At 37.8% G+C, this 16,868-nt stretch overlaps 1 protein-coding gene across 1 annotated transcript in view; it reads left to right on the top strand.

Annotated features, from left to right (window-relative positions):
- Positions 1-16,868, top strand: part of LOC127504736 (NACHT, LRR and PYD domains-containing protein 12-like) — a 595,457-nt gene that overhangs the window by 512,468 nt on the left and 66,121 nt on the right. The window contains exons 110-111 of the mRNA XM_051879684.1: positions 4,293-4,466; positions 5,338-5,511. Of these exons, the coding sequence (XP_051735644.1) occupies positions 4,293-4,466; positions 5,338-5,511 (348 nt within the window). The remainder of the gene's footprint in view (positions 1-4,292; positions 4,467-5,337; positions 5,512-16,868) is intronic.

Below are 16,868 nucleotides of genomic sequence, written 5' to 3'. Positions count from 1 at the left end.
GAAACCGATTGCCTTAAAATTTTCAAGTAAGCTGAACTAAAAAATATAAGTTAAGACAAAAAGCAGCAACAGATCTTAGGCAAAACATTATTTATTGCTCATCAATTTTCTTCAGACACTACAATGTACCAAACAATGCCATTCTGGCACCCCTAAATTCTAAACATTTTTCATTAATGTAACAATATGCATTACAAATCATGACTGATGAATAAACAGTCTTTTGACAAGAAACTGAATAGCTGACCATGAAACAAAAATCAATGTTAGCTTAATTTTGACAGTTTAAACTTTGGCAGGTGACAATTTAACACTTTAATTAAAAAGAATGTTGACTTTAGTGCAACCGCAAGATTAAAGAGATAGTTAAAAAAAAAATTTAATTCTCTCATCATTTACTCACCCTCATGACGTCACAAGCCCACAAGACTTTGGTTAGACTTTGAAACATAAATGAAGATATTTTTAATGAAATCTGAGAGGTTTCTGTCCCTCCAACTGAAAGTCCAGGTAACCAAAACTTAAAAGATCCAAAAAGTTTTCCAGCCTGTTTTCTTTAAAAATATCTAAATTTGTGTTTGAAAGACTAACCAAAGTCAATTAACATGAGAGTGAAAAACTGATGACAGAATTTACATTTTTGGGTGAACTAGGCCTTTAACGATCTCAAACAGCCTTTGCTTACATCAACAGAAGGGTTTTAAGTGAATGTAGTTTTGGTTTCAGAGAATTGTGTCCAAGGGAAAGAAAAACTCCAAATTTGGCACATATTAGCCCAAAAATTAGTCACATGGCACCTGGAAGGTTTTCAAGTTCATGAGAATGGCTCAGTCTAGAATAATGCTGTGCATGAAGACTCCAAATGTAGTTCTTGTGGAGGAAGAATCCTGGCTGTCTTCTGTTATCACGGTCAGAATCCCGAAGAAAGGTGTGTCACAATCACAGTCGTAATAAAAAGGGAACAGCAATATCACAGTTCTGGTTATATTACAAATTTAAATCACACATGTACATATAACAAAGTACCAGGTCTACGTACAACTAACAGAGATTAATTATGGTTGTTAAAGGGTTAGTTCACCCAAAACTGTAATTTCTGTCATTAATTTCTCACCCTCATGTCGTTCCACACCCGTAAGACCTTCGTTCATCTTCAGAACACATATTACGATATTTTTGATGAAATCCAAGAGCTCTCTGACCCCTAGACAGCAATTTAATTACCACTTCCAAGGTCCAGAAAGGTACTAAAGACATCGTTAAAACAGTCATGTGACTACAGTGGTTCAACCTTAATGTTATGAAGAGACGAGAATACTTTTTGTGCGCAAAAACAAAACAAAAATAACGACTTTATTCAACAATCTCTTCTCTTCCCTGTCAGTCTCCTACTCTGTTGACGTAGTAAACACAGTCCACAGCTTCCGTGTTCTACGTCAGAATGCCGGCTCAGTATTGGCCGGCTCCTGCATCAGTATTGGCCAGTATTGGCCGGCTCCTGACATGCGTCATGCCGCTCACGTGAACAGCGTCAGCCAATACTGAGCCGGCATTCTGACGTAGAACCTGGAAGCACTGAACGTAAACAGTGAAGGAGAATGAAATGGAAGAAAATAAATCGTTGAATAAAGTCGTTATTTTTGTTTTGTTTTTGCGCACAAAAAGTATTCTCATCTCTTCATAACATTAAGGTTGAACCACTGCAGTCACATGACTATTTTAACGATGTCTTTAGTACCTTTCTGGACCTTGAAAGCGATGATTATATTGCTGTCTATGGACGAGTCATAAACCTCTCATATTTCATCAAAAATATCTTAATTTGAAGATGAATGAAGGTCTTACAGGTGTGGAACGACATGAGGGTGAGTAATTAATGACAGAAATTTCATTTTTGGGTGAACTAACCCTTTAAAGTATTGTCTGGAAGATAGACAAAATAAAAATAACTGTATAATGATGACAGAACTTGCATTTAACAAAATGCTGGATAAAAGAAAAGAAAAGAAAAAAAAGAAAAGAAATGAAACAAATGCAGAGTTTGTATGTCTGATCCAAGATAAAAGAGTTAAATGAAGCATACTGAATGCCTATATGTAATGTATGTGTGGGGAATCATAGTTTATAATGAAATATAAGTTACCTGTCAGCACTGTTTAAAAAAATCAGAGGTTTCTTCTCCAAGAATGAGAGGAAGGTCATGAAAAACTGTGCACTTAGCAGTGATGACGGTGCTGTGGAAAAAAAAAAAAAAAATAGAATGAAATATCAAATGAGCGAAAAAATCTAGTATAAAAAAATCAGTGATGTCACTGCCCTGATAAATGTTACAACATCCAATGAAATATAAAATTGAGCTAATACAGTAACAGAATTTTGATTAAGAAAGAAGCATTGACAAGCTTACCATAGATTTAATTTGCGCAAGAAACTCTCTTTTCAACTGCTACTTTCTTTGTTGCACAAATTTCCAGAAATCAAGCTGCAAGTTGATAAAGCGCTGAGAAGAATTCTTGATTGAGGCTTCTGATTGTGATGTGATTGAACTTTGCATTGATCTGTGACAGGGAAAATAAAAGTTAAATGTACATTGGGTTCACAGTTAGTGTGTTCAAGGCATACTTGTTTATTTTGTATCAACATGTTTAGAATAATTTCTTGTTAAATACTCCTTCAATGAATTAAAATACTTGAATGAACACAAGCAGTCAGTGTGAAGGCATGGAATTGGACTAGTTCTGGTGCAGCTTCCATGTTTTAAGCGACATTGCTACAGTAGAGCTCTATTTTCAAAGAAAAAATACAGCAGGCTACTTACATTTCCAATGCATATCTCATTCCACAAACAGATCCTGCAAATGAAGAAAAATAACCTTATATTAATCTACATGTCTCATTCCACAAAACAAGCTCTGAAAATTAAGAAAATAATTATTACTTTATAGATTTAAATATTAATTACGAATCATTGTGTAGTCAAACACAACTCAACAATTTCAATAATCTAACATCACACCCAGTGTCACTGTGTAAGTTATTTAATCTGATTATATTACACTATCGATTAATGTATATTAAACAATTCAGAAATTTTAAAATATGACAAACAAGCACCAACTCACCGTTCCATGTGCTTCTCCCCTCAGAATACGTTGCAAATTGACTCCACCTACAGGTAGAACTGCGCATGACCACTCGAAAAATTTCGTACTACTCATTATTTTAAGTAGAGGATAATTGAATCTATTGAGTTTAATGTCTTTCAGTTCTAAAAAGTTGTCGTTACTTAGTTAAACTCAGTAAGGTCAACAAACTTATTCAAAATATGTTAAAATCACTTAATTTTATTAGTAAGATCATCAGTTACATTTTACAGTGCAAAAGTCTCTGTTTTGGTCCGTTTACACTGAAACACAACCCCAGTGTTTTCATACTAAAACAGGGTCTGCAGCGTTTTCAGAAGTCTCTGTTTTCGAGGGTCAGAAACACTGGAGTAGTGTAAAGCACAGGCGTAACCGTAGTAAAAGTTATGCGTTTTAAAATGAAAAGGCACTAGTGTAAACGGGGCCTTAATCAGGGTGTCCAATCCTGCTCCTGGAGGGTCCTGTAGAGTTCAGCTCAACCCCAATTAAACACACCTGAACCAGATAATCAAGCTCTTACTAGAAACTTCTAGACAGGTGTGTTGAGGAGAGTTGAAGCTGAACTCTGCAGGACAGAGTTTGGACCCCTGGATTAAACACACAGAGTAATTAAAGTGAAACAGAACAGCTGCAGGAACTAATTAACCAAGAACACTAACTAGGGAACACACACAGACAGCAACACCATGATAATAAAACACAACAAAACTGTGACACAAATAGATTATTCTGAAATCTTACATTTATACTGGACTAATGGTACTTTTCACTGAATCTTCTTTTATTAAGCAAAATGTGTGTTTAGAGATTGTAAATTATAATCTAAAATGACTTAATTGATTCATTAGATTTTCTTTCATTAAAAATGTGAAAATAGACCATTTAAATGTTCATTTTTCTATTGTTTCTATATTGATCCTATATATTAATCTAGAGTGATAAATTCACTTATTTGTGGAGTGAGGACGGATCCAGACTCGGATTGTAACTAGTGTCCTCAAACGCTCCTGTCTTGGTTTGTTCGTTTATATCATTAAGTTTCCATGTTTTTGCTGGTTTATTAGTGACTGTATGACATTTATTCATAATTCATTTAACTCACACATGAACTGAACATGGATTTGAGTCATTTTCTCTTTCTGTCTTCAGGCTGTATAGATGCAGTATTACAGAGGAACAGTGTGTCATCCTGACTTCAGCTCTGAAATCAAACCCGTCACACCTGAGAGAGCTGAACCTGAACTGGAATAATCTAGGAGACTCTGGAGTGAAAAACCTCAGTGATCTACTGATGAACCCACAATTCAAGCTGGAGAAACTAGAGTTAGTATCATTATACTGTACATTATACATTGCTGTGAAACATGACAGAAGTAAAAACAGACTAAAAACAGATTGTCAGGAATGGCTGGTTGTAATGAAGCTCATGATGGAGAATACAATAACACTGTCTTTAATCACAAATCTAACATGTAGAAGAAATAAAACACAATCACCTCCAACATAAACGACAGAACAATGAAGAGACAGAACTAAGAGTTTAAATACAATTTAATAATAAAACACAACAAAACTGTGACACAAATAGATTATTCTGAAATCTTACATTTATACTGGACTAATGGTACTTTTCACTAAATCTTCTTTTATTAAGCAAAATGTGTGTTTAGAGATTGTAAATTATAATCTAAAATGACTTAATAATTGATTAATTAGATTTTCAAGCATTAAAAATGTGAAAATAGACCATTTAAATGTTCATTTTTCTATTGTTTCTATATTGATCCTATATATTAATCTAGAGTGATAAATTCACTTATTTGTGGAGTGAGGACGGATCCAGACTTTATATATAGGAAGACGGTTTAGTCCATTTACTTATGATTGGGAGAAAGTGCAACACCCAATATGGCCAATAAGCCCCGCCTTCTAAGTGAAAGAGCCAATCATTGATTAGTAAAGTGATCGCATCACTGCAGCTGCCATTAAAGCTCCAGTTGCTATAGAAACAGGCAGCGTTCTCAGATTTGCCCTCATGACTCCGTATGCGCATTGGCTTGGTTTGTTCGTTTATATCATTAAGTTTCCATGTTTTTGCTGGTTTATTAGTGACTGTATGACATTTATTCATCATTCATTTAACTCACACATGAACTGAACATGGATTTGAGTCATTTTCTCTTTCTGTCTTCAGTCTGAGTTACTGCAGGATTACAGAGAAACAGTGTGTCATCCTGACTTCAGCTCTGAAATCAAACCCGTCACACCTGAGAGAGCTGAACCTGAGCAGGAATAATCTAGGAAACACAGGAGTGAAGCACCTATGTGACGTACTGAAGGATTCACACTGTAAACTGGAGAGATTGAGGTCAGTAACATTCACATACAAGAATCAAAATGCTGAAAATCACTTCAGCAGTTTAAACTAAAACACTTTATTCTCAATATCTCACAATGAGTCTGAGTTCACATTATATTTGTGTAAAATTCTTCACATTTAATGATTTGTTTGTAAGATGATCTCTTCCTCTGTTTGTGTCTTTCTAGTCTACTGAACTGTGGCATTACAGATGTTTATTCTATAACTCAGTCTTTGACTAACTCAAAAGCACTGCAGTTTTTAAAAGATCTTGATCTGAGACTGAATAAGATAGGAGACTCAAAGCAGTGGCTCTGTGACGTGCTACGAGACTCAAACTGTGTCCTGAGGTGAGGAAACATCACTGTGATATTAAAGATCATATACCTCTGATATGAGAACAAACCTTTCAGATATTCATGAAAGGAAATTATCATTAAGCTTTATTGGGTTTGTGTGAGAACAAAATGTGAAGTTATTAAAATGTTCAACACAAAGGAGGAAAGAGAACAAAATCACACTGTCACAGCTTTATTCAACAACACCTGCTTTATTAACTGTGTCAGTAGAAGTGAATCATTTCAGTTTGAGAATAGACTTGTTCAGATTGTAGGAACTAATAGTAACTCATTTTCACTTTGTTCCACTGAACACTGATTGTTTTCTCTTCTGTTCCTCCTTCTGTAGATGAAGATCTGTGAAATCATCATGAGAGGATCAGGAATCATCAGGTGATCCACAGAAGAGTCTCACTACTGTGTCTATGAGGAGAAATAAATGTGTGATTAATGTGTAAATGTGTTTCATACAGATGGAAGAGACTCTTTACAGTTAAATAAAGCAGCATGTGTGTCAGCATGAGTATCAGAAACATGTGATATTGAATGATTAATGTTGCTTTAGTATTCAATCAAATGATGGTTTTGTTTTATTTAAAGGTGGAACAGGAGGAAGAAGCTCAGATGAGTCTGTCAGCAGAAATCTTCAGGCTCTTCAGTATCAGACCTACAAATATAATAATGTTTGGATTGAACTCATCCATAATGATTATAATATTTCTAATCATAATTGTGATTGTCAAGTATAGCACATAAATGTGTCAAAAGATATAAAGTCTACATGTTACTTTAAACATTTACATTATTCTCTTACATTTTATGCATAGAATATATTTGTTTATTGTTATTCTGCTTTATTTTATGTAAAGTTAGTTATGTTGTAGCGTTGCCACATAAGAGGAAGCTTATTTAGAATTCATTGTCTATTATATGTTAATTGTTTTCTCTTGTGTACTGTTTTTCTCCCTTATATGTGTCTGTGTTTGACTCTGATTTATATTCCCGCAAGATTCTGCTCGCGCTCCGTTGTCATGTGATGTTATGTCATCCTCGCGAGAAATTTACAATGTTTTCTTCCAATATAAGGAGCGCTTTTGGATTCATGAATTTTTTTTTTTTTTCATCTGCTTCTCATCGAGTTGAATTTTCACCGTCTCATTGTGGAGTATATTGTTCTTGTTTGCAAGGATTACTCGCCCCAGAGGACTTTAAACAGTTGGACTGAACTTGAAGGTTACTGTTCTTGGACTTGTTATTTTCCCAGTGAGACTGATCCTATCATTAATCTTATTATTGTTATTATTTCTTGAACTGCTTCAGTTTCACTGTAATTCCCTTCATTTAGTGTATCCTCCTGGTGTATTAACTGGAGTGTTACAATGTGTCTGTCTGTTGTTAATGCACAGATCTACAGTATATTGTCTTTGTTCTGTGGATGGAGTCTCTTCTAGACAGACCAACTCAACATTTTACCAGTTAAACATTTCACACAGCATTTGTGTCTCTTTCAATGTTAAGAACAACTGCTTTTGTCTGAAAAGTTCACTTGCCTGTTGATGGTAGAGATCATTGTCACTGGTGATCTACTTAGGCCTTACCGATTAAATTATATCAGGAATTATATCAATCTATAAGCATCAAAGTTTGCCACGTGAAATCTCTTCATTCCAATTAACCAATCATATTTGAGGAACAATTTAGAGTTAGTCAAGTTTAGGCTTAAAACCAGGGTTAGGTGTTTCTACATCAGTGTTGTTCATCTATCATTTCCCTCTGATTTTAGGGGTCAGTTATGGGTAGGTTTAGGGGTAGGGATAGGGTTGTTTTTGGACAGGAACGTTGTTCCAGGATCCACAAAAGATGCTGATCCAGGATCATACAGAATCTTTCTCGGCCAAATCACAGTGACCTAAATCATTGTGTTTGGAATGTACTTGATTATTTAATGTATTTGGATGGATTAATATTCTTACTGATCATGCTCACTGGAGAAGCATTGTGGCTGTGGAATACCCATAATCCCTTAATCCCGTGCCGATGGCCTGCACCCCAGCAAAATCGGAGCTGATCTTCTGTCGGAGAACATCTCCAAGACGCTTCGCACCGTATGACTAGTAAGTCAAACCTCAAATCACAGTCTGTGTTCTACCCACTTAATTGATAGAAATGTGAGTGTAATACAGTCTATAGAAACTGTGTCTATTCCCCGAATAGTGAGGTTCAACTATAAAAATAAAGGATCTAGAAAAAATCTGATCGTGATCAAACCAGAAATTCGCAAAATTACCGAACAAAAACAATTTCTAAAGCTAGGGCTACTAAACATTAGATCGCTGACACCTAAGGCGGTTATTATAAATGAAATGATCACAGATAATAGTCTTGATGTAATTTGCCTTACTGAAACATGGCTTAAACCAAATGATTATTTCGGTCTTAATGAGTCTTGTCCACCTGGCTACTGTTATAAAAATAAATGCCGTCCGGTTGGCCGTGGCGGTGGTGTTGCAACAATCTATAGAGAGATTCTTAACGTTACCCAGAAAACAAAGTACAGGTTTAATTCATTTGAAATTCTCGTGCTAAACGTTACACTCTCAGATATAAGTAAAAAGTCGCTACTATCTCTTGCTTTGGCTACTGTTTATAGACCTCCAGGGCCTTATGTTGATTTCCTAAAAGAGTTTGCGGACTTTCTCTCAGACCTATTGGTCAACGTTGATAAAGCGCTGATTGTTGGAGATTTTAATATTCATGTAGATAATACAAATGATGCGTTAGGGGCTGCGTTTACAGATTTACTAAACTCGTTTGGGGTCAAACAAAACGTCACTGGACCCACTCACCGTCTTAATCATACACTAGATTTAATTATATCACATGGAATCAATCCTACTGATATAGAAATTCTATCGCAAAGTGATGATATCACTGATCATTACCTTGTAACATGCGTACTGCATACTGCGGATATTTGTCAAATTGCGCCACGATATCGACTAGGTAGAACAATTCTTCCGACAACTAAAGATAAATTCACAAATAAACTGCCTGATCTGTCTCACCTGCTCATTGTACCCAAACACACAAATGATCTTGAGAAAATTACTAGCAGTATGTGCACCACTTTCAGTAGTACATTAGATACTGTTGCACCGATGAGATTAAAAAAGGTTAGAGAGAAAAATACTGTACCATGGTACAACAATATTACTCACGCTATCAAAAGAGAAACTCGTAATCTAGAACGCAAATGGAGACAAACTCGTTTAGAGGTCTTTAGAATCGCATGGAAAGACAGCTCGTCCCGTTATAGAAAGACTCTAAAAGCAGCCAGGGCCGAGCATCTCCGTAAACTCATAGAAAATAACCAAAACAATCCAAGGTTCTTATTTAGTACAGTGGCTAGATTAACACAAAAACAGACATCACCAGAACAAAACATTTCATTACAGTTTAGTAGCGATGACTTTATGAATTTCTTTACTGAAAAAATCGAAAGCATCAGAAATACGGTTGTAAATGTACAACCCTTGACAGAGTTTTATGATTCAGCCTCAATTATCGTCCCTCAAGAACAGTTGCAGTGCTTTACAACTATAGGACAGGAAGAGCTAAATAAACTTATCACAGTGTCTAAACCAACAACATGTTTATTAGATCCAATACCCACTAAACTACTGAAAGAATTGTTACCTGTAGCAGAAGAGCCTCTTCTCAATATTATTAACTCGTCTTTATCTCTAGGTCACGTTCCAAGACCGTTCAAGTTAGCAGTTATTAAGCCTCTCATTAAGAAACCACAATTAGATCCAAATGTATTGGCAAATTACAGACCCATTTCAAATCTTCCATTTATATCGAAAATATTAGAAAAAGTGGTGTCGGTCCAATTGTGCTCCTTCCTGCAAAAAAAATGCTATCTATGAAAAATTTCAGTCAGGATTCAGGTCTCATCATAGCACAGAAACTGCGCTCATTAAAATTACAAATGACTTACTTCTAGCTTCTGACCAAGGCTGTATCTCAATACTAGTGTTACTTGATCTCAGTGCTGCGTTCGACACTATAGATCATAAAATACTCCTAGATCGACTACAGAATTACATTGGTATCCAGGGACAGGCATTACGGTGGTTTAGGTCGTATCTATCAGACCGTCACAATTTTGTTTATTTAAACGGGGAAAAATCTAAGATAACAATAGTAAATTATGGAGTGCCTCAAGGATCTGTGTTAGGCCCTCTGCTATTTTCAATATACATGCTGCCACTTGGTAATATTATAAGAAGACATGGAATTAGTTTCCACTGCTATGCCGATGATACTCAATTATATATTTCAACACAACCAGATGAAAACTCTAAATTATCCAATCTGACAGAGTGTGTTAAAGAAGTAAAACATTGGATGACTAGTAATTTTCTTCTATTAAATTCAGATAAGACTGAAGTATTACTTATTGGGCCAAAAACCTGTACACAGAATCTCTCAGACTACAATTTGCATTTAGAAGGATGTACTGTTACTCCATCCTCGACAGTTAAAGACCTGGGTGTTATATTAGACAGCAACTTGTCCTTTGAAAATCATATTTCATATGTTACAAAAACAGCCTTCTTCCACCTCAGAAACATTGCTAAGATACGGAATATGTTATCTGTTTCAGATGCAGAAAAGTTAGTTCATGCTTTCATGACGTCTAGACTAGATTACTGTAATGCATTACTAGCTGGTTGTCCTGCTTCCTCAATAAACAAGCTACAATTGGTACAAAATGCAGCTGCTAGAGTTCTTACCAGGTCAAGAAAATATGATCATATAACACCAATTTTATCATCTCTTCACTGGTTACCTATTTAGTTCCGTATCGATTATAAAGTACTGCTAATGACCTATAAGGCTCTAAGTGGTTTAGCTCCTGTGTACTTAACCGACCTTTTATCGCCCTACAATCCTTCACGCTCTTTAAGATCACAAAACTCTGGACTTCTGGTTGTACCTAGGATAGCTAAGTCCTCTAAAGGAGGGAGAGCGTTTTCACATTTGGCTCCTAAACTCTGGAATAGCCTTCCTGATAATGTTCGGGGCTCAGACTCGCTCACCCAGTTTAAATCTAGATTAAAGACACATCTCTTCAGCCAAGCATTCACATAGTGCATCTCTTATCAGATCAATTGCACATGACTGTCTTTGCTTAATGTTATGAACAGCAGCTATGCTAATTATTATCCATTTGCTTTTCTGTTTTACCTCGGGACGCCCGTCCCGAGGTGACTAGAGAGTACATCAGTTTCAGTTTGGATCCAGCCTCTTAAGAAGACCTCAGATGACTAAAACTTTGGAAGAGACGGCGCCAACTCCTGCGATGACTTCAGAAGATGCAACATCTGGATCAACACGCACATTCACATTCTATAAATCCTAATTATTGTTAATATGTAATTCATTTTTCCAGGAGTTCTTTGCTTCTACCTCCAATTACATTGCTAACAGTGATTGTATGTTAATCGCCTAAATTATTACATTATTAGCTAACTGCAGTCTCCAAATTGTAATGTTGATATGCTTTCTCTGTAAAGCTGCTTTGAAACGATATGTATCGTGAAAAGCGCTATACAAATAAATGTGAATTGAATTGTTCTGTGATGTTTGCATGCAATGACAAGTTTGGTCAAAGTAAAGATTAATAAATAACTGGTATTTTGAATTAACATATCTTTGAGCTCCAATTATTGTCTAATTAACAATTTTGTTGTAAAGTTGTGGTTTGTGAGGTTTTTTTTGTTTGTTTGTTTGTTTTTTTAGTAAAATTGTTCATAGTGCTGACTCACCAACAAAACAGAGGAAATAGGAATATGTCCATTTGTCTTAAAAATAGTTTTTTGATAGAAGGATAGGCTATATAAACAAAACATACATGCTTCAAATCTGTGGAAGAGTGAAAACACCACTTTGACTTTTTTTTTTTTTTGGCAGATCTGCTTCTCTTTCCACGCAGTAATTCAGCTCCAGTGAAGCTCCACCTACAGCAGTTCACCAATAAATGCTGAAATATTCCCATCAGTCTACAAGTACTGTTGAGAGAACCTTTTTCGAAACTCTGAATCAACTGAACCAATTGATTCACAAAATGATTCACCGTTTCGAAGCTCTCGAAACACCTCACACTGGTGACACCTGCTGGTCAAAACAGTGTAAAAGCAATGAAATCATCTCTGGTTACCTAACATAAGCTTTTGTTTCCAGAGGCTCATTAACAGCAGCCCTTCAGCGCCACAGACACTTGCTGAATGAACAGTGTGGCCGACGGCACTATCACCTAGCAAAGTTTCTCCCAGAGGACTGCAATCCTCTACAATGCGAGTAAATCAGTCGCAAATGCGACCAAATTTCATTGCCTGCTGAGCTTTACGCACCGTCTCTTGGCTAAGAGCGCCCTCTGTCTCTTTCTCTCACACATGCACACTCACCGTGAGAGGAAGAGAGAGCACATGCAGGGCTCGTGGACAGAACTGTCACTGTCCTGATCAGACCAGTGCTGCATCGCCATGACAGTTTATCATTTGCACGTGTTTTTAAGCCTTGCCAATTTAAACATTCAAGTGTAAGAAGATGCAAAAGACAACTCGCCCTGTGAGATGTTTTGTGTGCGCCCACATCCGAAGCGCACGCCCAGAAAGCCGCGTCTGACAGCACACGAATACTGAATTGAGCTCTTTCACGTCTTGCGCTTGAACGGACAATTTCACACAAAACGGTAATCATGCAGTTTATGCAGTTATTTTTCTAAAACATTTGTGGTTTTGCAATCAAAACTACATACTGTTAAAGCATTGACAGTTTGTGTTTGGGCTGTTTCATGTCTTAGCTTTTGTGAAGTGAGTTCTAATATTTCAACATTGGCAAATTAAGGTCATGATCCATCAAGAGAGGAAGCCATAGATCTGGATCCACTGGAGGAGAGCCAAACCAACATAAAGAGATGCCAGGATGTGACACACTAATCCAGGCTTTTTAGCAACTCAAAGGGGATCATGATCAAAGTGAAACTTGAATGTTAAGGTACTTTTTCCTATTTAATCCAGATCATTCATGAGACAAAGAGGAGTTCATGTTTCAAGATGAATATGTGACTCACTGCCACTGCCAGAGAGTTCATGTCTGTAATAGTGAGTTAAATTAAGATCAGACCGCATTTGATGAGTAATCAGTGCAGAAATCCAGAGATTTTCAGAGGCTTTACAAACTTATTCTTGCCACTTGTGACTTTGTAGGAGTTCAGCTACATTTTGTTTTTATACTATTTAATTTTTTAGATTCAGAATATATTTCAATATGGTACAGTAGAATTGTAGCAGATTGCTGTTTCATTCAGCTTTGAATCATGTTTGAACATAAGTTTAACGGTTTTGAAAATATGTCAAGGGGTCCTGTTTTTAACATGTTCAGCTTTCTTTAGTGTGTAATGTTGTAATATTCCTCATTTAAATAATTCCCGCCCAAGGCATATGCAAAATAAAGGGGCGGGGCCTGGACGAGTTAGTAAATGCTGCATCTAAAAATCACATACTTTCCTACTGTATATTAGGTGAAAAACAGTATGTGACAGTATTGAGTGTAAACGACTTCACTTTCATTAGAACCATGTCTTTATTGGTTTCTGTTTTTATGTCTCTTTGATCTATCGGAATTGCCTCAATAAATGAGACTTTGAACTCTGTATTACACATAGGTCCTGTCAACCCCAAAGGTAATCTCGAAAGGCCATCAGCATTTGCATGTTCCGCAGACGACTTGTAGCTGATATCATATTGGTAAGCTGATAAAAGTAATGCCCACCTCTGCAACCTAGCGGCGGCTAAAGCAGGCACTCCAGTTTTCGGCCCCAAAATCTTAACCAAAGGCTGGTGATCTGTGATAAGCAGAAATTTTCTACCATATAAATAGTCCCTAAATTTCTGCACCCCAAAAATGATACCCAAAGCTTCCTTTTCAATTTGGGAATAGTTTATTTCCGACTTACTAAGGGTGCGCGATGCATATGCAATGGGTTTTTCTATACCATCTGGCATACGATGCAAAATCACTGCCCCTACTCCATATGCAGATGCATCACACGCTAGCAATATGGGAAGTTGGGGATCAAAATGTGTTAACACACTTGATGACGTCAACAGCTTTTTAGCTTCTTGAAACGAGTGTTGACAGGCCTTTGACCACTGCCAAGGTTGGTCTTTGTGTAATAGTTCAGTCATGGGTTTAATTACTTTTGACAAGTTCTCCATGAATTTTCCGTAGTATGAAAGCAACGCTAAAAAAGCTCTGAGCTCAGTCACATTTTTAGGTGCTGGGGCTTTTTCAATAGCCTCGACCTTCTCTGGTACCGGATGCATTCCTTCCTGATCAATTCGGTGCCCCAAATAGGTTACTTGAGGTTGACAGAAAGCACATTTGTCTCTATTCACTCTTATACCTCTATCTTGCAACCTTTTTAACACCTGTTCGACATTCTTCCAATGCTCACTTTCATTTTTACCAGTGATCAGAATGTCATCTAAATAACAGACAACATTCAACAGACCCTGTAACGTCTGATCCATAATGCGCTGAAAAATCTCTGGTGCACTAGACACACCATAGGGCAAACGATTCATGTGATACAATCCTCTTGGGGTGTTAATCGTCAAGTATGGCTTAGATTGCGGATCTAACTCGACTTGCTGTTACACCTGAGTTAAGTCTAGTTTTGTAAAGTATTTACCACCTGCCAATGATGCAAACAGGTCCTGAGGTTTTGGCAATGGATATTTGTCAACAGCTAACCACGGGTTGATTGTGACCTTGTAATCGCCACAAATACGCACGTCACCATTTGTCTTTGGTATACACACAATGGGTGCTGCCCATTCACTGTACTCCACCGGCGTAATTACACCCTGTTTTTCCAGCAGTTGTAACTGTTTGTCCACTGCGTCTCTCATGGCATAAGGAATCGTTCTGCTCTTGCAAAATTTTGGAATGGCATTTTCAACAATTTGCAATTTGGCACGTACCCCTGAAATTACTCCTTGGTCAGCGTTAAACACACATGAGTATTTCTCAGACAGCTCACTAACTGGATTCGCCACATAATTCACCCTCGACCAGTCTAGCGGTAAGCGCTGAATCCAGTTTCTTCCCATGAGGCTTGGCCCCTTACCCTTAGACACCAGTAAGACCAGTTTTCTGACTGTTCCTTACATGTCACTGTAACCTGAAATTGACCTAACAGTGGAATTTGCTCTGAGTAGGTCCTCAAGGTTACATCACAAGGCTGAAGTTTACATTTTTTGAACCTTTTTCTGAACAAAGTCTCCGAAATGATGGACATGGCTGCTCCTGTATCAACCTCCATCTTTAACTTAACACCATTACATCGGATCATTACCATGTATGGTTTTACATACTCACTGTTCCCTTTTAATGCAAACAGTCCACAGTCTTTGTCCATATCTGACTCCTGCCACTCAGCCTCCACAGCGGGCTGATTCAAATCCTCACTGGAGTCTGAGTCCGGTGGTCGTACTAGCTGATCTGCGCTCCATTCATCCTTTGAAGTATTGGGCATCCTCTTCTTTCTTGACCACGTCGCGATCTCTCCCTCGTTGACACCTTCAGTAGAAATGTATTTGGTCTTGCGTTCCCAAACAGGCTTATTCACGGCTCGTGATCTGAAGAAACAACCGCTGTTTTTCTCCGGTCTTTTCTGTTGCGTGGAATTTTTACAGGCACGCTCCAAATGTCCTTTTTTTTCCACAGGCTCGGCATTGAAAGTCTTTATATTTGCAATTAGACGCAGCATGTCCCTTTCCCAGACACCGGTAACAGGGGGTTTGTTCACCCTTTTCGCGACTGCTTTTCCCTGGCATTTTCTCCTCCGCTCCTGGGTGCTCTCTAGCCGGCTTGGCATAACTCACACTGTCGGTTCTGAGCGGCGCGTGCTGAAAGGCTTTTAAACTCGTTACCGTGCATTCAAAATTGTTCACTATGTCCAATACCTTAGGCCAGGTCAGCGGTTCGCCGTAAGCTGCACTCAATAGCCGAGCTCGTAAATCCTTGCTGCATATTCCGTAAACGAGCTGGTCCCGCAACTGTTCTTCCAATGAAGCGCCGAACTCGCATGTGGACGCTAATCCCTTTAATGCAGCCACATATTCAGACAGGGATTCCCCATTCAGCTGCTTCCGTGCACGGAAACTATATCTTTCACTCAAGACATTTTTCTTGGGTACATAGAAGTCTCTGAGCGCTTTCAAAATGTCGGCCAATGATGTTAATGACGGTCTTTTCGGTGCCAATAAATCGGTGAGCAATGAAAAGGTCTTTGCACCGACCACAGACAGAAAAACAGTGCGTCGCTTGTCTTCTTCAATTCCGTTGGCCTCCACAAACTGTGCAAAACGCTCTTCATAATCCGTGAAGCTCTCGCTAGCTTCTACGAAACACAGGCCCGATTCCGTGCTAAACACCGCCATCTTCGCTTGCTTCAAGTCCTACTAACTCTGAGCCCCCTTTCCCTTAAAATCCCATCCTCGTCGCCAAATTGTTGTGGCCGAGCAGCCACCCGGGATTTCGAAGAAACAGAAAGTTCATTTTTGGACTCACTGAAGCCATGGTTGAAAGAAACAAAACCAAAGTTTAATAATCGTCTTTTTTAATATGCACCATGCAACAAAACAAGTTTGCCAGCTCAACAAAACACACTCAGCCAGGAGGGGGCACTAACGCTCTACTCAGTTTAACACATACATAACCGACTGTCATAATTACAATCTTCCTGAATGACAACCTATGCCACATGGCGTTTATATAAACTCAATAACATACTTTTGTATTTTTCTTAACATTAAATACACCACACCTAAGTCTCGTGGACTTCATGATCACTTGCACGAGACAGCCACTGTAAGTCCACAAGACCGTAAGTGCACATACTGGCTAGTCTGGAAGTAAAATAATGCCATATGTTTTTGAAACAAAAAGCAT

The sequence above is a fragment of the Ctenopharyngodon idella genome, chromosome 2, assembly GCF_019924925.1.
Source record: "Ctenopharyngodon idella isolate HZGC_01 chromosome 2, HZGC01, whole genome shotgun sequence".
In the NCBI taxonomy this organism is placed as follows: Eukaryota; Metazoa; Chordata; class Actinopteri; order Cypriniformes; family Xenocyprididae; genus Ctenopharyngodon; species Ctenopharyngodon idella.
This window is presented reverse-complemented; position numbering and strand designations above follow the sequence as displayed.